General features: G+C 40.3%; 1 protein-coding gene across 11 annotated transcripts in view; it reads left to right on the forward strand.

Annotated features, from left to right (window-relative positions):
- The first annotated feature begins 281 nt into the window (after positions 1-281).
- Positions 282-26,818, forward strand: part of LOC140726788 (glutamate receptor 4) — a 235,744-nt gene continuing 209,207 nt past the window's right edge. For 9 of the 11 annotated variants that reach the window (XR_012098730.1, XM_073043623.1, XM_073043613.1 and 6 more), the window contains exons 1-3: positions 282-709; positions 2,160-2,318; positions 24,873-25,112. Coding sequence is in view for 10 of the 11 variants with exons in the window: in XM_073043623.1 (XP_072899724.1) it covers positions 622-709; positions 2,160-2,318; positions 24,873-25,112 (487 nt within the window). In the remaining variant the exon portion in view is untranslated. The remainder of the gene's footprint in view (positions 710-2,159; positions 2,319-24,872; positions 25,113-26,818) is intronic. The other 2 variants (XM_073043622.1, XM_073043619.1) reach the window with 2 other exon arrangements.

Here is a 26,818-nt window from a genome sequence, read left to right on the forward strand (position 1 = left end):
GCGATACAGATGACTGTTTCATTAGGAACAGGAATAATCTTATAAACTGTTTACCAGAAGCAGGATGCTGGACGTTACCGAAATGCAGACATGCATTCATTCAAACACACGCGGCAAAACAGATTGGAGCACGTACAGTCACACAAGCACATAGCCACTCACACATCGCAGCACAGGAGAAGGTGGGGGGGGGGGGGGACGACAAATATTGAACTAAGTATAAATCACGTGAAAACTCACATTAAATGAATTCCCGGGGATCGAGCGGCATTACGCGTGTGCTGGGAGCATGGCAAGGGTCAGTCTTAAAGCGATCATTGGTTCCAGGGTGGGAATAGTCCCATGCTGCTCAATAAAGCCTGCTATCATCTCTGGTCAATAGGACTGGGGAGAGTGCCGGAGATAGATAGCGCATGTCTCATCTCCCCTGCCAGTACTAGACGCTCCCAACACCACCATCTTGCATGTGCACCGATCCCAGCGCCACTAGATTCAGCTGGACATATTCGCTCTGACTGTGGAGACTGCGGAAAAAAAATGCCCGGGCTGGATTGTTAGGAGAGCGCTGTGTCCCGTGCCTCTCCATCCTCCATGCATCTCATACACATCTAACTGAAAAAGATGAGGCGGATCGGCAGGCAAATGGTCTTGCTTTGCTCTGGCTTTTTGGGGCTTGCTCTGGGAGCCTTTCCGACCAGTGTACCAATTGGTAAGGCAATTAATCTGTTTGTCTTTAATAAAAGCGGATAAGTGTTCCTTGCTGAGTGAATATGTGTAACAATCTGTCAATGCGCTTGTGTGTCTTCGGCTGGTGCATTTTAAAACACATCGACCGGTATCTGTTTCTTCCCCCCAAGAATGTGCGATTATGTGTAAATATATTCATTTATCATATCGGAAGTTAGTTAATGTGGAAAGGTTGGACTATGGCACAGCTTGGTCCTTGTCAGCGTTGTTTGGAGGGAGTAGTTCTGGCTGTTTTGTTGTGTTGGAACACTGCAGTAGTTGTGCTGGCGGAACGCTTGTTAATGGGATACTGCTAGAATCCCACTGCCGCTGCTGTTCGCCAGCGGCTCTCAAAAGTTAATCTTTCATGTGTGTGCATTTTGCTTTTATTTCTTTCTCATCACGGGCTGGCGTAAGGAAAATGCTTCCGAGAATCTGTAGCATTGCATCAGTTCGCTTTTAGCGTTTGCAGCCAAGTGTATTGCCCATGTTGTCTCTCGGGTTACAAATAAATGTGGTTATAACAGTGAAATTGAGAAATGTATTGACATTGAATATCTTTTCGGTGTACTGATAAGTTCCGTTCTGCTCACGGAACGGTTTAAAATTGCAGACGAGTTACCTCGCACACGCTGCAAAGTTATCGCCGCCGTCTTTGTGCTGGTTTTTCCGAGGGGCCAATGTTTATCTGATGTTTCCAGTGTGTGGAACCTTGTCTCGGTTGTCGTTTACCAAGGCCGTGTTAATGAAATGCATTGATTCCTGCCTCCTGTGCAAAATGACCTGTGCTTAAAAGTTCATATTTTGGGTGAGATTCGGCTCTTTCTGTAGCGTTGGCATTCATGTTTAAGTGTGCCTTATAATTTTTAGCGGCTATGGAAGTTTTCTACACGTCCGTAGAGTCTTCCTAACCTGGGCTGTTTGCTAATAATCGATGGGGCCATTCTGACTTCACCGCACGAATAGGCACGGCTGACGTTATTTGATCTGTAAACATTTTGGTGCTGTGTGGGGCGTGATGGTTTTATGTATGCGTTCGATATACTTTTACACATTATGACATTTCGTCGTTATATTAAGAAATACTAGGAACACAATAATGTTATTTAGACACGACTACATCGCACTACGGTGCGTTCGCGCGACATGTTAATAGTGGATCACTTGCTCTTCCTGTTGGATGGACAGCTGATTGTAAGGTTAAGGATAATTATGCCCACAAACCTCACAAGTTTACACGAGGAATTGCAGCCAAAATGCTCTCAGCATCAAATCGCAAAGACGCTACTACTTTGGCCCTGATTTCGGTGTTACCGGGTGTTTTTGTAACAGTAGACGGGTTTCCAATGCATTGAGCCAGTAGCGTGGGTACCACAGAGGTTGCTAATGGCATGCTATTAGCTGATTGGACCTCCATTGTTTCTTTTTCGCAGGTGGGCTCTTCTTGAGATATTCTGATCAGGAATACAGTGCTTTTCGTTTTGCAATTTATCTACACAATACTAACCCCAACACGACGGAAGCGCCTTTCAATTTGGTTCCGCACGTGGATAACATTGAGACTGCCAACAGTTTTGCAGTAACAAATGCCTGTAAGTAGAAAGGGCTTTGCTTTGAGCTTTTATCAATAAGAACTGACTGTACAGGAGAAGTCAAGACTGCCAGTAATGGCCTTTTTAAAATTTACTGAAGCCTTTCTGTTGTGAACACGTGACTGAGCAGAGTAATTAATAGTGGCATCACTAAAATGTTTTATACTAGATACCGTGAAATGCTTTTCACATGATTTAAGGCCGAGGTTGTGGGGTGGGGTGGGGGGTTTGGAGAATTTCAAGAAGCAGCTTCTAACGCAGTATTTTTTTTTTGCAGACGAAAACAGTTTGGCTGAATCATTATTCTTGTATGATGTTATGGCAGTTTTTGCCCGATGCAGAAAATGGGAGGGGGAAGGAAGTTACCCGGAGACAACAGATTTTTATTAAAATAAACAGTTCCAGTAGTCGAGGTTAAGTTAGTTAGAAACATCAAATTAGGATCATAAATGCAACAATCTTGTGTATCACTGGATTTATAAATATTCAAGATCACCCCGCTCCTTGTCTGTAAGTTGAGTGATCTGTTTCCATCTGCTCTTCCGCAGATCCCACCAAATTACCCTGATGGCCTGAATCCTCTTGATTCATGGCCCCAGTAAAATACTGAGATACTCACCCAAAGTGAAATGGCCAAGACAGGACATCATGCTTAAACACAAATGTCCCTTCAGCAGATTGGCAACAAGGTTAAATTACTATTTCATTAATTTCGTCAAAATAATTAACTTTTTTCATATTATAATGGCAAATAGGGAGAGTGCAGCAGAAAACTACCTATGAACATTTTAACAATGGTAGATACTAATTCTATCCCAAACTCATTGATGTCCAACCTATTCATATGCACACTGAAATGAAGACTGGATAATATTTAATGAATCACCTGTTTTTAATTGCTTTATAATTTCAACAACATGCAGTCTTTCACTTCTGATAATGGGTATGTTTTAATGAAGAAATGTATCTAAATTCACTTGACACTATAAAGGAACAAAGGAGTAAAGATAATACATACAAAATGCGGGGTGAACTCAGCAGGCCAGGCAGTATCTATGGAAAAAAGTACAGTCGATGTTACAGAGTAAAAGCCTGGTTGGAGAAGTCCTTTAGAGATCTTGGACTAATGGGATAAAACATTAACTACAACATTTCAAGAACATGGGGCTTGGTCAGCCAAGAATGTCACTTCAGTGGAGAAGAACCAAGCAGAGTTTCACTACAGATAAGGATCAGTTGATCAGGTTTTATGGTACCTGAGATTACATTAGTAGGGAAGGGCAAGTCTATGTAGGTTTTGAACACAACAGTGGTTTTTTTACATTTGTGGGATTGAAGAATCGAGGATTAACGTAGATCATGGAAAGCAAAAGCAATGGGTGAGCAGATTTTAAGCTGACAAGTGATTTGTGTAATATAATTATCTGGAGGAATTGAGGCTTGACAAGCAAGTGTTAGAGGGCAGGAGAATGGACAGAACACTGGAATTAGGATCTGAGAGAGATGGGTTGGAAGTAAAATAGATATGGGGGCATTTGGTGTGTAATAATGAAAAGTCAAGGTTTGAAGTTTAGATTGATGTTATGTGGGATGCAATGAACAATCTGGTTTAGTCTGAGGAAGTTAATTGAAAGAGATTGTTTGTGATAATGAGAGGAGAGGATTTATGATAGGAGCCAAAATCAAAGGCTTCAGTCTTTCAGTGGCAGGATGACTTTACAGAGGAGCTGGAGGTGAATAATGTATGGAGCTGATTCCATGTTTACCAGTGATGTTCCAGTGGAGCAGAGTAAAATGAAAGAGCCTAGGAAGGTCCCATGCTACACAAAGCAGGAGCACTAATGCAGTACACTCATAGAATCTCACAATCACAACTAATCGGGTCCAGTCGTGTGATGTTTGGCCTGATTCATTTTGTAACCAGAGTAGTTATGTAGAGTGGAATTTTGGTTATCCAGCCTCTGAAACTGAATGATCGAGTATGCATTTTGATGGCCCATTTTACTACATGGTGCTCTGTAAAGCAGCAGTGACAATGGATAGATGGGAGTCAGATAATACAAACACATTTGTGTGTCCATATAGTGGAAAATATTCTTACCAAGCATCTGAACCAGCCATGCCCTGGAGGAACACACCTACCATCCCTGATGTATGCTGAGATAGCTGATCCAAGTTCACGGGGAGAACATTAACCAATTCCCACAGAAACTCTTCCCCAAACACACACACACATGACATCAGGAGTGGATGGATTTGCCTTGAACTGAACTGAATTCAGCAAAAAGTGAGCCACTAAAATTGATACTTGAAACTAAAGCAATTCAAAACCCCTCATTCCAGTTTCAGTGAAAGTCAACCCTTGAAGTGCAGAGCAATTCAGAGCAGCATTTCGACCCATTTACGATTGAGATGAAGCAACATTTTCCACTCCGAGTTGTTAGATTGGAAAACTCCTTCAAATGATGATGGAAGCAGAGCTTTTGTAAAGAGTATTGTGAATAGTCCTTTTGCCACACTACAGGTGTTGTAGCAATAGAAAGTGCAGAGGAGATTTATCATACTGTTACCCAGAATTGAGAGTTGTTGTAATAAAGAAAGATTGGATAGGCTGAGTTTATTCTCAATGGACGTGTGACACCGAGGAGTAACTTCATGGAGGCTTATAAAATTGTGAGGGGCATAGATTGGATAGATTCAGAGTCCTTTTTCCCATGAGACCAGCATAAAAATGAGGGGGCACAAGTTTAAGATAGTCTGCCAGAAGAGATGGTAAAGGCAGATCCAATTGCAATATCTAAAAGGTATTTGAACAGGTACTTGGATAGGAAGAACATATTGGGTTAACAGACATAATGCAGGCAAATGAGATTAGTGTAGACAGGCATCATGGTCAGCAGGGAAAGATGTGCTGAAAAGGGCTGTTCATGTGCAGTGTGAATCTACATTTGAGGTTAAAAGGCAGAAGTAGATAGATACTTTTAAAGCAATGGGATGAATGATTATTGTGGTAGACAGGAATGTGAATTTGTGGTCCCAGTCAGTTCAGGCTTATTGAATGATGGAGCAGGTCTGAGCATCTGGCCTATTCCTGTTCCTAAATCATACTCTTGATAGTCAGTGTCCACCCTCCAAAGGCTTTTTTTGCTCTGTAATCCCCAGTTTTAAATCAGTTGCACAAGCCATATTTCTGATTTAAAAACAAACAGAAGCCTAGCTACACTACATGCATTGTTGGAAGCACACCATTTCAATAGCACATCCTAAACCTGTGACTTCGACAGGCTGCAGGCAGATGCAAACACGAATTCTGCTGGTCGCACACTCCTGACTTCATTGTTGATGTGTCTTTAACTCTGGAAGTTCTCACCCAATAACAGTATGAGTATGGCAGTGAAAGCAGCTGGTCACTGCCATCTTGTGCAATTAAACTAGCTTATAGAGTACCCATGCCTAAGTTGCACATATGAATAGATATAAATGTAAAAAGGAAGTGAAAAAGTAAGACATGTACATGTGGATTTCAAACTACATTTGGGAATCTCAGAATGTTCAGTAACACTCAGATTTGCAGAGACTGTAACAATCACAGCACCCAAGCTACAATCAAGAAGTGAATGATCACCAACCTTTGCCATGGGACTAATGAATATGATGAAGTATTCAAGAGGAATGTTCTTGTCCAGAGAATAACTAGAATAATAAATTTTCTAATGTATAGTTAAAGTAAATAACACAGACATCTTGAAAAAGAAGATGGCTTAGAATATGAGGGAGAAATGAATGGGCCAAAGTATTGTTGGGACCAGATGGGGCATAAACACTAGAGTAAGTCCAGGTGGGTGAAAAACCCTGACTCTCTGCTGTGAATTCTGTACGTGTATGCTATTCAGTCTTGTCATACATAAACATGACACAGAGCAAATAACAATGATATTTGAGGTCTAAGAATTGATTTCTCACTTTGTTGTGAAATCAACTAAGTTCCATTAAGTGCCTGCTGTATATTTCTTTAAAAAAATGCAAAGCTAATGTAAACTGTTTGGGAATGCAATGCCCATAATGCTTGTCCCTTTACACTAATGCTGAGCAGAATCCTAAAAGAAAATCAATTGTCTCGTTTCTAGAGGACACTGACATCCACGTGATTGACTCTAAAGGGTTTTAGACAACTTTTCCTAACATTAGCTTCAAAAAGATAGGGAAGAACAATTTTGTATTATTCTCCAGGTACATGTGTTAACCAATATCTCTGATGGCATTTGGTCTGTGAGAGGTATATTTGCTGATTTCTGCATTCATTGAAGATTGACAGTAGATCATTTTCCATGCCTACTTAAGATAATCTAAAATCTGTACTGATTTATAAATATGTATGTGATCTGCTATATTCTTGATCCTATATTAATTGCTTTTTATTGTTACAAATTTTCATTCAGCATCTAACACATGTAGTATGCAATAATTTCAGGCTTCCTTGTTTGATTTGGACAAGTCTAAATAGCCATAACTTATTTGATTCTTTATCTTGTTCTTCATTAGAATATGGAAAATAACCAGCAAGGTTTTTTTGCCATTGTCGTTAATCCCAAAGCAATAGCTTTATGTTTCATGTCTACATTCTGGAAAATAGATCAGAATTGTTACACTTTTTTAATAAAGGGAGATCCCTAGGTGGGCTTTGGTCATCCCTATACAGTAACCAGCCATACATTCTTTGAGAGGAAGTTGATACTAATATTCACCCAACCAAACGCACCATTAAACTTGACCTTTAGAGCCTTACTGGAGATGTCTGTCAACTGGTACATGGAGTGGGAAATTAAATAGTTTTAAAAATAATCAGCCTTTTTCTCGGGAGCTAATAGTTGTAGCTGCAGTGTAAAGCCATAGTTTGATCAGTATCCACATTGACAAGTCCAGGAAAGCTGGGGTCCAACAGTGACTTTAGTTTCTGGTATTACATTAAGGAAAGCACCACTCCAAAAGTTGCAAATGACAAGAATCTAGCAAAGAATTGGTACGTAATTGAAAGCTTACAATGATATGCAGAGCTTTAAAGTATCAGTGTACAGGTTTTGCTGTAGTGAAGCCGTGTTGCCATTTGCTGTTAGCTGTTTATCTTTCAGTTCATTGAGTTTTTGCACCCACCTTTCTGCCTGTTGTGGGCCCCATAAATCAACACTTGAAATCTAAAACTATTGAGACACATCTTGGACACTGTGAGATTTTGCATTGGTGACACAGCAGTGGAAACTACAGGCAGTTTCAAACGCCTGGGAGTACACAACACACACAACTTTTCATGGTCCCAGAACACATCCTACACAGTCAAAAAGCTCACGAATACCTCTGCTTTCTGAGAAGGCTAAAGAGAGCATATCCATATTCACGTCATTCGACAGCATCCTAGAAAGCTGCATCACTGTTTCGTACAGAAACCGCACTGTGGCGACAGGAAGGCTCTGCAGTTGGTAGTCAAAACCGCCCAATGCATCCCAGGCACTAGCTGCTTACCATCAAGGACATATATAGAGAAAGGTGCTGGAAAAGGGCCAGTAACTTCATGAAGGATCCCACACACCCTGCCCATGTACTGTTTGTCCCACTGCCATCAGAGAAGAGGCTACATAGTATCCTCACCAAAACCACCAGACTCAAAAACAATTACTTAATCCAAGCATTAAGGCTGATTAACACCTCCACCCACTACCACCACCAGTACTTTATTATTTCCCATCAGTCACCTTAAGTACAGCCTATCATCTCTTTATGGATATTCAATCTATTATATATCTATCTAGCTATCTTGTGTTTTTGTATTTATTGCATGTTTTTATTATTATTGTGCTCTTTGTCTTTTATGGTTTTTTTTGTGCTGCATTGGATCCGAAGTAACAATTATTTCATTCTCCTTACACTTTGTGAACAGGAAATGACATCTAATAATCTTTGAATCTTAAATCTTTTAAAGTAAGTTTCCAGTTTGAGGTCCAGGTGCAATGGGAACAATACTAAGGAAATGCTTTCAGTCTCCCCCGGCTTCCCTGAAGCTTTCAAATAGGTTTTGATTTTAGCTTGGGTTGGTAATGCATCACTGCCCACAGATGACTTTGAATGAGTAAACTGTGCATGTGCACTTCTTTAAAGCCACTCTGTCATAAAATGGAAAATAAAATACCGCAGATAAAGACCAACTGCAAACTTTGCAACCTAATAAGATTAATTTAGAGGACATTTGCTCTCTGCTAGCAGAAATCCATAATGGCAGCTGCAAGCTTGCAGCACTGGATTTTGCTTTTGGGAGCTGATATCAGGAATTGAGGTCAAAGAGTTCACTGCTGTGAGTGTACAATATGCAGAAATTCACTCCACTAACAAGCAAATATTTTCAAAGCATACTGTGGTACAAATGAGATTTTGCCCTTTCAGGAGAGAAAATATAACTGTTTGGTCCAACACCTTTAACAATAAATTAGCTGGATTTGGTGTTTGGGCCTGTGGATAACAGCAGGTATTTTAGGAAGTCAGTGCAGAAAGCTAGGGTTAACCCTAACATAGAAAGTGAAGTCACTACCTGGGAGAGTGTGTTCTCCTCATGAGACTTAAGATTACATGGATTTATGAAGTCTACTATATTTAAGTACAGAAAGAAGTGCTATCATTTTGATTAGTATTTACAATGTTTTCATAATAGATCAGTCATAATGGTTGGGTTCTGCAGAATATGAATTTTCATCACTGATGCATAATCTATAAATGGGAAGATGAATCTGAAATCTTCACTGTAATATTGATAATTTCATAGAACATGATTATTTTTTCTGTTTGACTGATCACCAATATTCAATTACAGCTATCTTAAAGTGCCTAACACTTAACCCTTGCTGAAGTAGAGAGAATTTATTTTTTCACTTGCAATATGTGATGGAAAATAAAGATAGGAGAATAAAGCTTTGCATTTGCTGGTGTAACTGAAAATTAATTCATTAGAATATTCAACAAAGGATGCCTGACAGGGAAGGGGGAAGTAGAATACAAGTAAGCTAAGGAGAAAAATGATAGAAACAGATTGTAAAAAAAATTAACAGATCTACAAAAGCCTTGCAAACTGAGAGGAGGGATTATATTGGGAAATACAGATATGGGAGAGAAACTTAAACACTTAATTTTTGTCCAGTGCCTTGAATGCAGACATAAAATCCCTACCAAAAATAGTGGGGTAGGGTGGATGAGTGAGAAGTTTGAAAATAAATTGGCTCTGGTAAAGAGATAGTAACAGAGAAATGAATAAAATTGTAAGAAAATAAATCTGTAGGACCTGATGACCTGCATCCTGGGGGCTTTGGAAAAGGTGGCTGTGGAGATGAGGGACGCACTGTTTGCCTTTCCACAAATATCATAGATTTTATAACAGGAGTTTCTTATGCCATGGACCAATACCATAGATTAAGCAAGGGGTCTGTGGACCCCAGGTTCGGAACCCCTGGTTTAGAACATTTCCCATGGTTACACGGTGGTATATTTAAACATGCTATTTAAGGACAAAGGGGTAGAGAAAATGAAGTATTGCAGGCCATTTAGCATGATATCATTAATGGGGAATATACTGGTCTATTATTTAGGAAGCAGCAACGGGGCATTTAAAGTTATCAGAATTAGTCAAAATCAATGTGTACTTATGAAAGGGAAAGCCAGCGGAACTGTTGGTGTGTATTCAGGTTGTGATTAGCAGAATAGACTAAAGTGAACCAGTTGAGATGATGTATTTGCATTTTCAGAAGCCTTTTGTGAAGGTGCCACTCAAAAATGAATCTCATGGTAAGAGGGTTGTAGACTGGTATGAAGTGCTGATTGGTTAGTAGGCAAAAACTGAATAGTAAATGGGTTATTTCTGTGCCCAACACGAGTGAATCTGCAGATGCTGGAAATAAATAAAAACACAAAATGCTGAAACCGAAGGGTTTCGGCCCGAAACGTCGTCACTACCTCCTCCCATAGATGCTGTCTGGCCTGCTGAGTTCTGCCAGCATTTTGTGTTTTTATTTTTGTGCCCAGTGAGGTGTCACAGTATTCAGGCTCCAGTAATTTACGTCAGCGACTTGGATGAGGAAAGCAAGTGTAAAGTAGCCTCATTTATTGATGGCCATAGTTGGGGTGTGAGGACAATGGAAAGAGATGGCAGAGGGAGATTTAAGGCAGATAAGTGAATAGGCAGGAATAACCCACGTGGAAAAGTGTAAAATCAGCCACTTTGCTAGAAAGGAAAAAGATGGTGTTTTTTTTTAATGGTGAAATATTAAAAAGTTTTATTGAATTGAGAGATCTAGGTTTCCTTGAACGTAGGGTCTTGCAGTCATACAGTGCAGAAATTGGGATCTCATTTCAATCTGTCTATGTCAACCATCAAGTATTCATCTATACTAGTCCCATTTGCTGAGTAACACACCCAAGATGCTGGGGGAGCTCAGCAGGTCAGGCAGCATCTATGGAAATTAATACAGTTGACAGTTTGGGTCAAGATCCTTCAGGTCAAGACAGACGTTGATTGTTTATTAATTTCCATAGATGCTGTCTGACCTGCTGAGTTCCTCCAGCATTTTGTGTGTATTGCCTTGGATTTCCAGCATCTGCAGATTTTTCTCCTTTTTGAGACCCATTTGCTAGCATCTGGTCCATAGTTTTCTGTGCCTTGGCAATTCAAGTGCTTGTTTAGATACTTAATTTTATGGAGCGTATATGTCTACACCACCCACTTGGGCAGAGTTTTCCCAGATTAACAACCATCCCATGGGTGGAAAAAGTTCTTCAGATCCTCTCTAAACCTCTTACCCCTTATGTGATCCAGTTTCTGACACCTTTATATGGGAAAACATTTCTTATCACCTATTCTATCTATACTTTTCCTGATTTTATACCACTTGTAACGTGTATACATCAATCTGGTCCTCTCTCTGCCCCATTATTCAGACTATTTCTCTCCCCTATTGAGGCAACAACCTGGTGAATCTCTTCAGTACCATTCTCCAGTGTTGTCACACTCTTCATACAATCTGGCCACCAGAACCCTGCTGCAGCTGTGGCTTAATCAATGTGTTTTGAAATTATGCCATGACCTCTGCGTTCTGATATTATAGTAGGCAGCCATTGATCCCAGGGGATCATGAGTTTGTACCTCTGGTGGAGTGTGTCCTCTCCAGGGCACAAGCCTGGGTGGGAAGATTTGAAGAACCGGCTGTTGGCCGTGCAGCGGCTTCCCCCTCTCCACGTCACTGATGTAGTCCAAGGGAAGGGCAAGCGCTGATACAGCTCGGCACCACTGTTGTCACAGAGACTGCCAGAGTGAAGTTGTAAACAGCATCAAACTACCTTAGGGACCCTGGCTCCAGATTTCTTCCTCGTGGTTGACTCCCGAAGCCTTTCCCATGGGTGGGTATGGCTGCAAGGCAGGAGTTGATTTAAAATCAGAGTTTTCCTTCACCTAGGCCAACCTGCTATCCAAGGCTGACGAGTCCCACCTGCCCAAAGCAACTGGTTTTGAAGCGCCAGTGCCCCTTCTCTTGTCAGTAGAAACAGTTCTGCTGGGCCTAATAGCTAAGTCACACGTGAAGGCCGAGAGTTGGACTTGGTTGTCAGTGGCTGTTAGAGATGTACACCATTAGGAACACTTAGCTCAACCCCACTACCACCCCCTGGCTATGATAACCTTAGGAACCAGCTAATGACAAGAAGTATCCTGAGCAATTTATTTTCACCATCTATCTACCTGTGCAGCTATCTTTAGAGTTTATTAGATTTGTAGACATCCTTGTACAACTCAATAACATCATCAATTTTCTTTGAAAATTAAGGTGACAACATAACAAAGCATGCAAATAGCATTATAGCTTTTATTACAAGAGGGTTTAAGTCCAAAGATGGAGATTTCTTTAAATGCATTAGGACTTGGAGATCCCATGTGTGGAATGTTGTGTACAGGTTTGGTGAAATGAACAATGTATATCCAAGGTAGGTGTTGAGGTCCCCCACACTGAGCTGTGCGGTACCAGGGATCACAACTGCAAAATATGGGCGTAATTGATTCCTAGCTCAGATGTGAAAAAATTTCTTCTCCAGGAAGGGGGTGAATCTTTGGAGTTCTCTACCCAATACTGTAGAGGCTCGGACACAGCTTATATTCAAAATAGAGACCCATAGATTTTTGGATATTAAAGGAATCGAGGGATATGGGATTACTGTAGGAAAGTGGTGCAGATGTAATGTTGCTGACTGGTGAAGCAGACGAGGGGCTAAATGTGCAGTTTCTATTTCTTGTTTTCATATTTATGATCTGGTTAAATTTAGGAAATAGATAAAACATAATCTTTGCCAGTTCATATATTTGAAAATGAGATACTAAGAACTGTTGTAAAAGAGGATGTTTCTTGCTGTGCATGTGAATCATAGTAAATGGATGCACCAAATAGTAAACACCAAAATATTGCTGTCTTGAAGATAATAGAACATTTTTATTACTTAGAAACCAAAATACCAATGCAAACTTCATGTTTTTCTTATTAATCAAAAGTAGGAAAAGGAATAGTTAACTTAGTAGAATATGTAAAAGTGTGTGTATACAGTATGTTTGTGTGTCAGAGTGTGATAGAGATGCTGAGTAAAAGAACAAGAAATGGTATGTGAGGCAAAGACGGTACACACGCGAGTTCTAGGAATATTGAATGCTTGTGTATGAGAGATAGGAAGGTTTTGTGTACATGTGTTTGTGCATTTGTGTATGTAAGAGTTAGATTCTATGTGAGAGAGGGAAAGTAACCACACGTTGTGTGTGAGTAAAACTATAGTAGTGAAAGAGAAACAGATTGCATATGCTACTGTGTTAGAGCGTGAGAGACCGGAAAGCTTTGCCTTCGTGTGACTCTGAAAGGGAGAGGGAACTGTATGAGAGGGTGAGTATTCTGTACGTGTGTGTGGGTTGGAAATTTATGTGCACCTCACAGAGAGAGAGAGAGCAGGAAACTATGAGTGAGGGAAACTGCATTTGTGTAAATGAGAAATTCTGAGAGAGAGAGAAAGTGTATGTGCCTGGGTATAAAGATCATGTGCTTCTAAAATAGATCAAAGTCCGCTTTTTGTGTTTATTTGGTCAGGGCAGCAGCTGCAGGAACCATGAATTGATCCTTTTCAATCTTAGGAAATATAGACATTTAGGGCAAAAGATTATTGTTGATTTAGTTTGTCTTCCACCATTCTGGTGGTTGAATGATCCAATAATAATGGAGTTGAGAAATCATAGAAACCAATCTCTATCAATTCACAAATAACAGACCCAAGCATGTTATGACAAAACCTTGAGTGGGTAGTTTTGGCAATTATAGCCAAAGTCATCTTTTTCTTCCTAAGGATACTAATCTGCTGATCTTCAATTCTCAAATATGTTCAGATATTGTTATGGTAATTACTATAATGAAGATACATAGCCAGTGTTAATTGTTCAGTATAATTTTGTTTTATTTCCATGCTCACAATCATTAGTAAATTTTATTAATATTTTCCTACTTGTGTTTTAGTTTTTTTCATTTCTTTGTACATCTTGAATTGAAGTTATTTATCATGTTATCAAGTTAATTCATTAAACTTCATTAAGTTCCAATATTTTTATTTCCCCTCTGAATCACAGGCCATGTATCTGTGGGTCAGCTGGGCTTTTAAGAAAGTTTTGCTAGTCATCTAGAATTAAAATCACAGCTCCCCAGGACACCTTGCAGAAATTGCTAGCCAAGTTTCATAGATAAGTTTCAAAATAGGAGGGGGCCATTCAGTCCATTATGTCCCTTACAGGCCACCCCCACCTCCACCAAAGTTGTATCTCATTGCACTGCCTTCTCCCCAGAGCCCTGTCGATTTCCCCTCATAAATATATCTCCGTTGAATGGTATGTTGAATATGCCTTCAGTCCATTGCAGATCCAAATTGCTCACTAGTTGAAAAAAAGTGCATGTTTGTGTCACTTGCTGTTCTTTTCCCAAATACCTTATTTCTATATTCTCTAGTTCTTTATTCTTAAGTTGGTGAGATTAGCAGGCTTCCCATGATTTTGTCTGTTCTACCAGATCCTGTCTTGATCTTGACCTCCACTGGCCCAAGGCAAATGATCTTATTGCTTCATCATACAAACACGTAACATGAGTTGGCCAATCAGCCCCTAAGACTCTTCTGCCATTTAATAAAACCACAGCTCATCTGACTATAGCCACAATCATATTAGGAAATACCTTTTCCAAGGCCTTCACCTCCATCTTACAACATATCATGCAGAACAGAATGGCTGAAGTAGTGATCATGATGGTTTCTCTGCTCTTGACTTTGTATTTATGAAGTACAGGTTCCCAGAGGCTTCACTAAACACATTCTCAACCTTCTGTGCCAATTTATGCAACCATACCCCAAGAACACTCTGTTTCTGTATCCTTTTGAGAATTGTCCTCTGGTTGATATTACCACTCCTCATTCTTCCTATCAAAATGTCATACTTCACATCTTTGTAACCTGCCACATGTTCAACCATTTCTCTTGAAGTCTATCACTATCTTCGCAGTTCATTGCTCTTCTATCGGTCTTTGTCTTTTGCAGGTTTGGAAACTGAGGTCTGTGCCCCAAGTGCAAATCATTAATAATACTGAGAAAAGCAGTGTTTGCCCATAGCATCCCTAAGGAACTCACCAATGAGCTCCCATTTTACACTTAATTCCAGTCTGAAAAACAGCCTCTCGCTACTTAACTCTGTTTCCACTGACCTGGCCATCTTTTCACCTGTGCTGCAGTTACCTGTTTTGGAACTGGGTAATATGTTAATTTATATCATCAAGAAACATCATTAAAATCAGTCTTGCTCTTCAAAAATTTTGGAGGCTCTGGGTAGAGAGTTCACAAGAATAAGAGTCACAGATTAACGTAACCAAACAGCAATTAAAATTGCCAAGGTTAAGAGCACAAGTCAGTATGCTGTATACCTGTTTAATAAGTTGTTTAGCAATGAGGACAACCTGTGTTTGATTTGTGTATGGTGGAACTGGGGCTGTACATTGTTACTCTTACATTTGGCCAAAGAAAGTATTTGTCCTCTTGAATATGTAGTTCCAGGGCACATAGTCTGTTGGCGGCCCATTTGCCAACTAAAATGAACTTGCAATTCAAATGATGGGCTGCCTTGATCAGGGGTGTCCCTCATGGGTCATATTGGTACTATGAGAACAGTTCGGTAAATTTGTCTAAACTATCTAAAATGAAGTCCTAGGTTCAATTTTAACTGCCTTGAGCCTCTTGACTTGAAGAACCTCCTTTAAGACATATTAGTTCAAACAATGAATCTGAATTTTGTTATGGGAGAAAATAATCAATAACAAATATTATTTAAGCTGAGCTCGAAGAAAGTCTCAAGAGTGTCAACAAATTCTCACCTGGAATTTATATTTCCCTCTCCCCTTGCCACACTTGATAAATGGTACAACATGTTAAGTATGTAGTATCTATCAGTCCCAATAAAATTATCATATATTAATTTATTGTCCCTTAACTGGTTGAACCAATTTTTGGCTTTGAAAGTAAACCAACCCTTTAGTTTTCTGACATTGTTCAATGTTGTCAGTGTATTAACCGGATTGAACTAGGGAATCCAGCATATTTTGTATTGTGGCTGAAAAACACTATTGAATGGCTGAGGCTATATGACTAAACACAATTGATCTGTGCTCGTATGGGATAAACACTGAAACTAGCAACTCTGCAGTCTTGCGTTCTAAGGGTGGGGGGGGGGTTGCATCACAGGACAGAGTTGCTAATTTTTTTTGGTGACCAATATGCTAGGTGAAAGCACTTTTTAATTTGTTACTATAATCACTTCAATAAAGCTGCATTATTCATTGAACTATAGAATGAACAAGTTATTTAAAGAGATTTATTTTTATAGATAGCCTTGCATTGCCATGTACAAGATATAAGATAACTGGTTTTCTACTGATGTTATTTGGAAACATGTTCATGAAAAGGCTGCTGTTTCCACTCCCAGCTTTCCTTTCAGTAAAGGTCAGATATGAATAATGAACGTGAAGGTCTCATTAGACACAGCAAAAAAAAACGTTTAACAATCTATCATTTGCTGAAGAAGTACATGAATAAAACATTTTAGGTCTGACGGAGTGCCTGTAATTTCACTTTTTGAAAGATGAATGGCAGGCTAGTGGGACAAAATAAAGACTCTCTGGAGCTGGTGGGATTACCTCTTGTTCCTGCAGTGATGTACAGTGCTAATCTAGGAAATGATGGGGATAGGGAATTGGGGGGCAAGAAACCGGTAAGCAAGATTCCCATTTTTTTTTCCCGGACTAGAACAGGCACCCCCATATCCAAGATGACACGTGGCAGGTGGATTCTGCCATTTCAAATCAAAGGCTCCTTTCCGTATCCAGGGCATATGCAGGAAGGTGTATTCAAAATCCTTGAGGTAATATTAAAATAAGGATCCAGTGCTGTTCTTTACCAGTGCATGACTCATTGGATAAAAACTTACCCAGCAATCATGCCGCCTACAGCTGCAGGAATATTAATTACAGAGCATATCTTCTGTATTAAGGTTAATAACTAATGTCTTCTCTTCAAATCCAGCCAACTTCTACACTTTTTAGTTGACTATTTTCTCTATTCCACAATTGGATTTTGGAATTCAAAGAGCAACTTTGCTGGTACCTTACTGCCTGATAGTTTACTTCACTGGTGGTTTCGTAGGTCTTTATTTGGGGTTAGAACAGCTAAGGTGGAAGCAATAGGAAGGTAGAATGCTCACTTTTTCCAGACTCATTTATGGGGAAAGAACAGCAATGCCACATATATTGTCTATATCTAATGATCCTTGAAGCTGTTGGGGAGCCATCTCTTTGACCTGCTGGAGTCCTTCTGGTGAGGGTATTCCACAAAAGTTGCACCACGTTTTAAGAAAGGAGGGAGGCAGCAGAAAGGAAATTGTAAACTAGTTAGCCTGACCTCAGTGTTTGGGAAGTTGTCAGGTCAATTGTCAAGGATGAGGTTATGGAATACTTGGTGATACAGGACAAGATAGGATAAAGTCAGCATGGTTTCCTTAAGGGAGAATCTTGCCTGCTGAACCCATTGGAATTAATTGAGGAGATTACAAGTAGGATAGATAAAGGGGATGTAGTGAATGTTGTATGTTTGGATTTTCAGAAGGCCTTTGACAAGGTATCGCATGTGAGGCTGCTTACTAAGTTTAGAGCCCATGGTATTACAGGGAAGTTACTAGCATTGGCTGATTGGTAAGAAGCAGAGAATGGGAATAAAAGGATCCTTTTCTGGATGGTTGCCGGTGACTAGTAGTGTTCCACAGGGATTGGTGTTGGGACTGCTTTTTATGTTGTATGTCAATGATTTAAATGATGTAATAGATGGCTTTCTTGCCAAGTTTGTAGATGCTATGAAGATTAGTGGAAGGGCAAGTAGTGTTGAGGAAACAGGAAGGCTGCAGAACGTCTTGGACAGACTAGGAGAATAGGCAGGGAAGTTGCAGATGAAATACAATGTTGGAAAATGCATGACTATGCACATTTGGTAGAAGAAATAAATGTGCAGACTATTTTCTATACGGGCAGAAAATCTAAAAATCTGAGTTACAAAAGGACTTGGGAGTCTTTGTGCAGAACACCTTATAGATTAACTTGCAGGTTGGGTCAGTGGTTAGGAAGACAAATGCAATGTTAGCATTCATTTCAAGACATCTAGAATATAAGAGCAAGGATGTGATGCTGAGGCTTTATAAGGCACTGGTGAGGCCTCACCTTGGGTACTGTGAACAATTTTGGGCTCCTCATCTAAGAAAAGATGTGCTGGCATTGGAGAGGGTTCAGAGGAGGTTCACATGGATGATTCCAGGAATGAAAGGGTTATCAAATGAATGCTGGAATTTAGAAGGACGAGGGGGGATCTCATTGAAGCCTTTTCAACGTTGAAAGGCCTAGACAGAGTAGATGTGGAAAGGATGTTTCCCATGGTGGGGGAGTCCAGGACAAGAGGGCACAGCCTCAGGATACAGCAAAGGAGATGCAGAAAAATTTTCTTAGCCAGATGGTGGTGAATTTGTGGAATTTGTTATCACGGGCAGCTGTAGATGCCAGGTTGTTGGGTGCATTTAAGACAGAGATTTGATAGGTTCTTGGTTGGCTGTGGCATCAAAAGCTATGGGGAGAAGGCTGGGGAGTGGGGTGGGTGGGGAAATGATCAGCCATAATTGAATGGTGGAGCAGACACAAAGGGCCAAATGGCCTAATTCAGCTCCTGTGTCTTATAGTCTATGGTCTAATTCTGTCTGGGATGGATTTTCAGGATTTAGACACTGACAATGAAGGAAATGTAAAGATACGAGAGTACAGATACTGGAATCTGGAGCAAAAAGTAAAAAAAAATGTTAGAGAAACCCAATGAGACAGTCATATTTGTATAGGCAGAGGATTTCTGCAGTTAGTCCAACAGCATGACACACACCAATAGCTGGGGGATCTCAGCAAGTTAGGCAGCATCTAAGCATCAGAACGACCAGTTGATGTTTTAGCCAAGACCCTTCATCAGGACTGGTAAGGAGGGAGCAGAAGGAAGAATAAGAAGGTATGTAGAGAGGTAGGAGTACAAGCTGGCAGGTGATATGTGAGGCCCCGTGTGAGGGGAAGGTGAGTGAGCAGGGAAGGAGGGATGAAGTGAGATTTGATAGAGGTATACAAAATTATGAGAATAATGCAAGCAAGCTTTTTCCCATAAGGTTGGGTGATACTAGAACTAGAGCTCATGGGTTAAGGGAGAGATGAAATATTTAAGAGGAACTTCTTCACTCAGAGGGTGGTGAGAGTGTGAAACCACTGCCAGCACAAATGATGGATGTGAGTTTGATCTCAACATTTAAGAGAAGTGTAGACAAGTACATGGATGGGAAGGTTATGTAGGGCATTGGTACAGGTGCAGGTCTGTGAGACTAGGCAGAATTACTGTTTAGCACAGACTAGGTGAGCCTGTTTTTCGTACTGTAGTGTTCTGTAACACTGCTGGCTTGTACCACATTAGTCTTGCTATCTGGCCTGCAGTATCAGCTGCTTCATTTTCTGAAGAGAATTGAATATGAACAAACACACCTACTTCTGACCTGAAAGGCAGAAGGTCACGGATGAAGTCTTTGAAAATGGTTGGGTCTGGAATATGACCTACAGTGATGACTTGGAGGAGGTGTGACTGACTTTTAACAATTATGTCCCTCTTTCATCATGCACAGGATAACTCTTGCTGGAGTGTTTAACCCCAGTTTGACCAGAAATCCTATAGGCACACATGATTGAGTCGTGACCTGAAGTCAAGGCACTCGCTCACATCGTTCCTCTGTAGTTCAGCTCTTTGGTTAAGCCTGGATCCTGGTAAATCCAATGACTACCAGTGAGCAAGCTGCTGATGAATACGTAACCTGTTATAACACTGTCAATGACATCTTCCACTTGAAAACACTGCTGATGACAGAGGGCAGAAATCATCCTGCTTTTTGTCCACAAGTCAGAGCTAGGAAGTTTTCCACATAATTGTGTGTATGATAGTTATGTAAGTGCCCTGGGATATCAGTCAAAGGAATGGCTAGTTCTGGAATGTAAGCTTAGGACAACATTGGAGGTATGGTTTTGACCTCTAGTCTTTGGGGCAGCCAGTATTCTCGACTATTTCTTTATATCAAGTGTTGAGTGAAATTTGTGGTATTTGTCATCCATTCGGTACTTTTAGTTAAAGGTCGGTGCTAATGCTTCAACTTTGTCATTCCCACTCGTGGGATGGGATTGCTCTGGGTGTGATTGGGAATATTCTTGAAACCCCTCCTTTCCACTACTGTTCATGAGTGCTGAGTGTTTAACTGGTTCATCAATTGTGGGATTGTTTAGCTGGTTACGCCAGTATTGTATGCTGCTTTCTTGTTTTTAAAAAGGACACACATAGTTCTGAGTTGCCATTTCAGTAGCTTGGCACTTCACCTTTAGGGCGTTCAAGCTGCTGTACCCAGTAAACCCATCAACACACCCCACTGACCAAGGGATGACCGTATAGCTTCATAATAATAATGGAATAAAGGATATCACAGACGCTGAGGTTGCAGATTCTAGTGAGGTTCATTTTTTTAGTGGCCTTAGTGACTTGTGGATGCTCAGATTTGTTTTGAACATAGCCCAATGAGTGCAATGTTAGTGTTGCATTCTGGGATGGAAGGTGCTCTGTGTGACCATGGGCCTGTCTCCCCATGAGGACTACTCTATGGACACTCCCTCCATTACAGCCATCGACAGATACCTCTGCCGTGAGTATTTTTGGTGAAGACAAGTTAAATTTTATCCCTCATGTTAGTTCAGTCACTGCAGATTTATCAGACTTTGCACTGTGCCTTTATAAAAAGGTAGTTTCAGACATTAAAAAGGGTTCCAAAGTAACAGTAGAGTGGACCCTTGAAGTTGGTATCTGAGTCCTGTGCAGTAAATTTAACATGTATGATCAAGTATGAGACAGAAGTTGTGAATAAATCCTGTGCAGTTCCCTTCACAACAGACCTCACCACATCCATGACTCGTCCTGACAACAGCACGGTCTCCAGAGCGCCATCCTCAAATAGGCAAAAAACATGGAAGTAATCCCTCGTGCCCAGTTACTGCTCATCGCCGACATGTGCTAGTGGCAACCTTTTGAATGATTTTGAGAATCTGCCCGCTGTGATCAAACTATTCCTGTGTTTTTCTCACTTTGTGAGGTGGGGAAGTTTTGAGATTTGGAGGTACAGAATATCTCAGTATCTGGAGTTAGTTTGCATTGAGAAGTGAATGAATTTGGGGAGAGAGAAAGTTTAATTAATAGGTCTTCAGATTTGGGGAGAAATTTTTCCTTAATGATTGTGATATTGTTAAACATTTTCCATTTATTTCAACAACATCTTGGCAATTTTAAACATTCTTTAGTGTTGGCTGGCACAGTGTTAATAGAACCACGCCCTTTGCTCCCCTCACCAAACCACCTGAAAGAAGTGGCATTTCTTTCCCTCAGCTGGTGATTTGGGGCGGAGGCACCAACCTGAGGCTGAGTACTGAGATGGGCCTTCTGGAGTGCTCTGAGACGGCACCATTTTGGCTGCAGTCACTGTGCATCTCCTCATCTGGGAGTGCAGGTTATCTTTAAATGCCAATAGATTTCATGGTTCCCCAGAGCCAAGCAGTTCAACCATTAAAAAGCAGCAATATCTGCACTGTCCGTACATCTGTCGACACTGGGAGACTGACATCACAATCTGATTTTTCCCATAATCCCTACCATCACATGAATGGACCTACTGTCCCCAGGGTGCAATTGAATTTTCAGACTGTGATCTGTGTGCGTGCGTACTGATTATAGCTTGGGAGTGCTGTTTCAGTCTCATCTATCATTGCTTGCCTGACTAATATTCCGGCCGCTATTGACAGGGAATTCCTTCGTTTAATGAAGTAAGATTTTTTTGAATCATGTTGAAGGACAACAGCATCTTTACATTCATTGGAAAAACAAAAACGGCCTACATGTGCAAAAACTGAATACAGCCAGAACTCCTTTGAGATCACACTGTACAGTGTATTTCCTACACTGGCTTCATTAGTGAATGTGCGGCTGCTTACTTTGTAGACATTTATTTGATGTGGATTGTATACACTGTTTTATCACGTAGGCTCCATTGGGTAATTTAGAAATTCACCAAATAAATGTCTAATTAAATCCAGTGCCAGGATGAAGGAAAACTAAATTTGTACGTTAAAAATAAACACAACCAGTTTTTTATTCATCAGGCTTCCAGCAATAAGATAATGGGCGTTCCTTTAAAGATGAGCTGGCTCCCTAGGACCATCTGTGGAAACCATTAATGGAGGCATGTCCTGAGTTGGCCTGAGGACCTCTCCGTGTTTTGCATCACAGACGCTGGTGCGAAGCCAGAGGAGTGCAGGCAGCAGTGTGAAATACACAAACTGCTCTTCGCTCACAATGTACTTCTTGCCATGTTTGAAGACTAATGTTTAGCTGTTCCCTCTGCCTCTTCATTTTTCTTGCACAGTGGTGACTAGTTATCTAAAATTTAACTTGTCCTGCTGGGATCCAGATTTGGGAAGTGATTGGATGTGGCAATCCTGTTACTTTGCAGCATGCTTGCTAAGAATTTAGTCATTATCTATTTTAATTGTAATCCACATGCAGTCCTGCTGGGTTGACGAGAGGTTATGACTGATTTATGGACCCTCTATATTAAACTCTTTTAAAAGTATGTTGTGAAAATTACTACTAAATTAGACATTTATAATTGTCTTTGGGCACTAGCTGGTGCTTTAATTGTATAGTTGTTTTTCAACAACTAGAAACTCCACTTTTCAGATCCAGGAGCCACCTGCTAAGTGTTTCTGGCTTTGTCTGTAGGGATTGCAAATTTGATTGGTTGGGTGTGACATGCAATGAGTGATGAGTGTCCAGTGGCTGTCCATTGCTGCCACTTTGGCAATCAGATTTAAACAGGCCTTCTGGTGTGAAGAAGATAAACAGCCCTCATTGATATTCTTCTCGGGACAAGGTTATTGGAGGTCATCTTCATTCATGAGATACTGCAAAATGAATAAAACCAGAAGACATAGGAGCAGAATTAAGCCATTCGGCCCATAACAACGTGGCTGATTTCTCATCCCGCTCAACCCCATTCTCTTGTTTCTCCCCATAATCTTTGATGCCCTTACTAATCAAGAAGCTCTCAAGTTCCACTTTAATTATACCCAATGTCCTGGTCTCCGCAGCCATCTGTGGCAATGAATTCTGCAGGTTCAACAGCCTCTAGATATTGGCAGTCTAATATAATTCACACAATAGTAATCTCCATTAAAATGAACTGGGTGAAAATATAACATGGCTGCCGATTTGATCTGGCCTGATTGACCTGGACAAAGATGGGGTGACCCCTTTTGACGCACTTTAGGGGGAACACATGCTACTGTATTTTCATTTGGTCAAGAAGATATCCAAAATTGTGGATAATACAATTAGTTTCTTTAATGTATTTGTTTATGTTCTGTTAAATGGATGTTGAATGGTGTCAGGCCTGCATGTGAGTCTTCACCCAGCTCATAGGATTCACTTGCCACTCATTCCAAACTCAGCACCTGCAACCCCAGTTCTCATCCACAGTCCTTGTTCATCATCGAACCAGCCGGCCTCAGTCAGTTGCTCCTAGTCTTTGTGCTCTCTGCTTAAAATTTGCTTTGTTGCCTGTTGTGTTTAGTTTCTGTTCTTCCTTGTTTTGTGGCCTCTCGTGGCTTGTTATTTTGTAGTCTATTATTAAAGTTATCATTTACAGCAAAATCGTCTCTGCTGCTCGGCTTTTGCATCAAGCCTCCTTTACATTTCCTGACAATAGATTTTACTAAATGCTTTGTAGTGAAGAAAGCCAGCAGCCACGTGCTTCTTATTGTTAGCATTGATCTCATAAATAAAAATGGGAAATTTAAAAGAAAGGTGAAAATGCCTGATTCCAAAATGTCCCTTTTACACAAACTTTCACAGTATTCACCCATCTTTGTCCGTTCTCCTCTGCAGTGCCTGAGTCCACCTTCAGGTGTCTGAAAATAGACAATGACTCAATCGTTTGAAGCTAACGATATCCAAACCGAACTTCTCCCCTCATTTCGTAAATATTAATTGATGTTACAGTTAGTCCTGTGATCCAAGGTTTGAGTTGGAGTAGAATTCCAATGTAGTGATCAAGTTTGGAAAAGCATAAATAATACATCAATAGCAAAAGAAATGTGAATTTTAATCTGAACTGTCTCCATGGTAATGTTATGATTTTTATGTTGTGATCAGTTTGACAGCCATGCAGCACAGGAGAGATCTCCTGTGTGCCGATGGTGCTCACACCATTAAGTCAGTGAAGTTATTGCTCCCGGCTGATGAAGAGTTGGTGTGTAGCTCTTGGGTTTGAAAGGTTTATCTGCAATGCTAAGAATAGCCAGTTGGCACATACTCTGCTGAACTCGCGTAAGGTGGGAAGTTCCTCAGGCTGGGTGCCATTGGGATTTGGCACTTTGGGACTGAATACCAGAATAATCATCAGCTTCCAAGAAAGGGTTAAAAGTTGGAGAAAACTGATGTATTTTCCTTTGACTAGTTTGGAAATAAAGTGTATGTTTTCACCTTAAAATCAGGTTGCAGGTGATTCTTTATCCTTACTAATAAAGAAAGCAAATCACAAAGTGGAAGAACAAGAATTTTGCAAATACATAAAATGCATTTGTCAGATGTCTGCAACTAATTCTAAACAAATTGAACTTAGAACATAGAGTTGTAAATGTATCCGATTACTATCTAGTCTTCAGAAAACGGATTACTGGATGTGTATAATTACCACTAAACATGGCCTAAAATGATAATATGAATTTTAAAAGTGATTAGAATGGTAATTTATTATTATTCTCTTTGCAGTCTGTTCTCAGTACTCCAGGGGGGTGTTTGCCATCTTTGGCATGTACGATAAGAGATCTGTGCACACGCTGACATCATTCTGTGGGGCGCTACACATATCTTTGATCACACCAAGTTTCCCGACGGAGGGTGAGAGCCAGTTCGTGCTCCAGTTGCGGCCATCTTTGAGAGGGGCGTTACTTAGCCTGCTTGACCACTACGAGTGGACTAAATTTGTCTTCTTGTACGACACTGATCGAGGTAAGTTCGAATAAAATTCCACTCAGTCGTGTGTCTTTTGCTTTTATAGTGGGTCTTTTATTCAATATTATCAGTATTTTCGTAGATTGCTTGGGTTAGTCAATATGCTCGTTCCAGTCAAAATGCTTAAGGGAAGAGCGGGATTGGTCAGCCTTATAATGGGATCAAGACTTGAATTTTGAGATTTGATTTGCTGTTAATAAATATTAAATCGACAATTCTCTAATCTTTATCTTATAAAGAATTGCCAAACTATTTGAGTGGTTTAGGTTCTGTAGAAATGTCTAGGTGATGAAATGGTGGTCTGTCTAATTCAATGTTGCCAAGCAATAATTCAGCTTTCGGCTAAAAATCTGGTTTCATCTCTTGTGCAGGAATGGATTCTGTAAAGTTTAGTCCTCTTTTATGCTTCTTGTGAACTACTTTACTTCCTCCTTTTATAAATGTTAAGTTGGCAAATCTATTTTTTTCAGAAATATTTCCTAACCAATTGCCATTCTCCTTAATGAGTGAAATGATTTGTCCGTGCGCCTGATGCTAATACATATTGCATGATGGCAGTGCCACCTGCTGGTCTTAAGTCAGTCTGAGATGTGAGCTGGCAGTAACACATCTGTAGCTTTCCTGTTGATGATCATGAGAACAAAGTCTGCATTTCTTACCAATATTTCTTCAGTTCTCTAAAAGTAACTGTTGATCGTTTTCATATGCCAACAACGAAGATGCCTTTTCCTTGGAGCAGGAGGATAAACCGGCATAAAATAGCGCTTATTTTCTGATTATGGGAAAATTGGCAGGCAGATTATTGGCACCAGTTAATGGCATAGCCTGTCTTTTTTTCAGAAGAAAGGAAACAGCACAGTTAATGTGTTTGTGGTGTACCGGTGCTTCATATCCTAAACAAAAATGGCCGCATCTCATGTTTGTTCTGTGTTTGTGTGTTGCCAGCTATTGCTGTTTTAATTCCAGTTCTATGTTCCAAACAACATCCAGTCCATCAGTTATGACATTGAAGTAATCGTTGATGCATCCAGATGTTTGAACTAATGCATATTTTTAACTGTTGGCGCATGGGTATTGCAATTGATTTTGGGATTCTCTGCAAAGCACTGTTGTGTGTGAATGGGAATGTCTCTGACTGCAGTATGAAATGGTAGTTTGACATCTCTGACCTGAAGCTTTGTGTATGGTCTATGATGAACTGATCTAAACAAGCACCTATGTAAAGTGTGAAAATTAAACAACTAGGAAAATGTGTGCTGCTTAAGTCACTGTTGCTTAAATGGGACCCCTCACTTACAAAGTATTAACCTGACCAGACAATGAATTATTCCTCCTAATTTCTGTATTTCAGTCTCTTTTTGGTGGTAACATTGGCATCACGATTTATGTATCTATTTTATCTGGTGTGATGATGAGACTGAATGATAAGTCTTGTTACCTTCAGCATCAGAATTCTGCGATTCAAATCAGTGTTAACTTTTTTGATAACTCCTCGACTTAACTGTTCCAGTACTCCTGGGCACATCTTCCCACTTTTCATGCTTTTCATGAGTATTTATCAGATGCTCTGCTACCCAGATCTTAATTTCCCTTACACCATTGCCTCTGTGCTTGCTGTTCTATACGGGCTCCCACAACACTTAGCTTTCAATTTTAAGAAGGCTTTAGTCCTTCTTCTGTAACTTTGAGTTAAAAGTTCGAAG

This window comes from Hemitrygon akajei, chromosome 4, assembly GCF_048418815.1.
Source record: "Hemitrygon akajei chromosome 4, sHemAka1.3, whole genome shotgun sequence".
NCBI lineage: Eukaryota > Metazoa > Chordata > Chondrichthyes > Myliobatiformes > Dasyatidae > Hemitrygon > Hemitrygon akajei.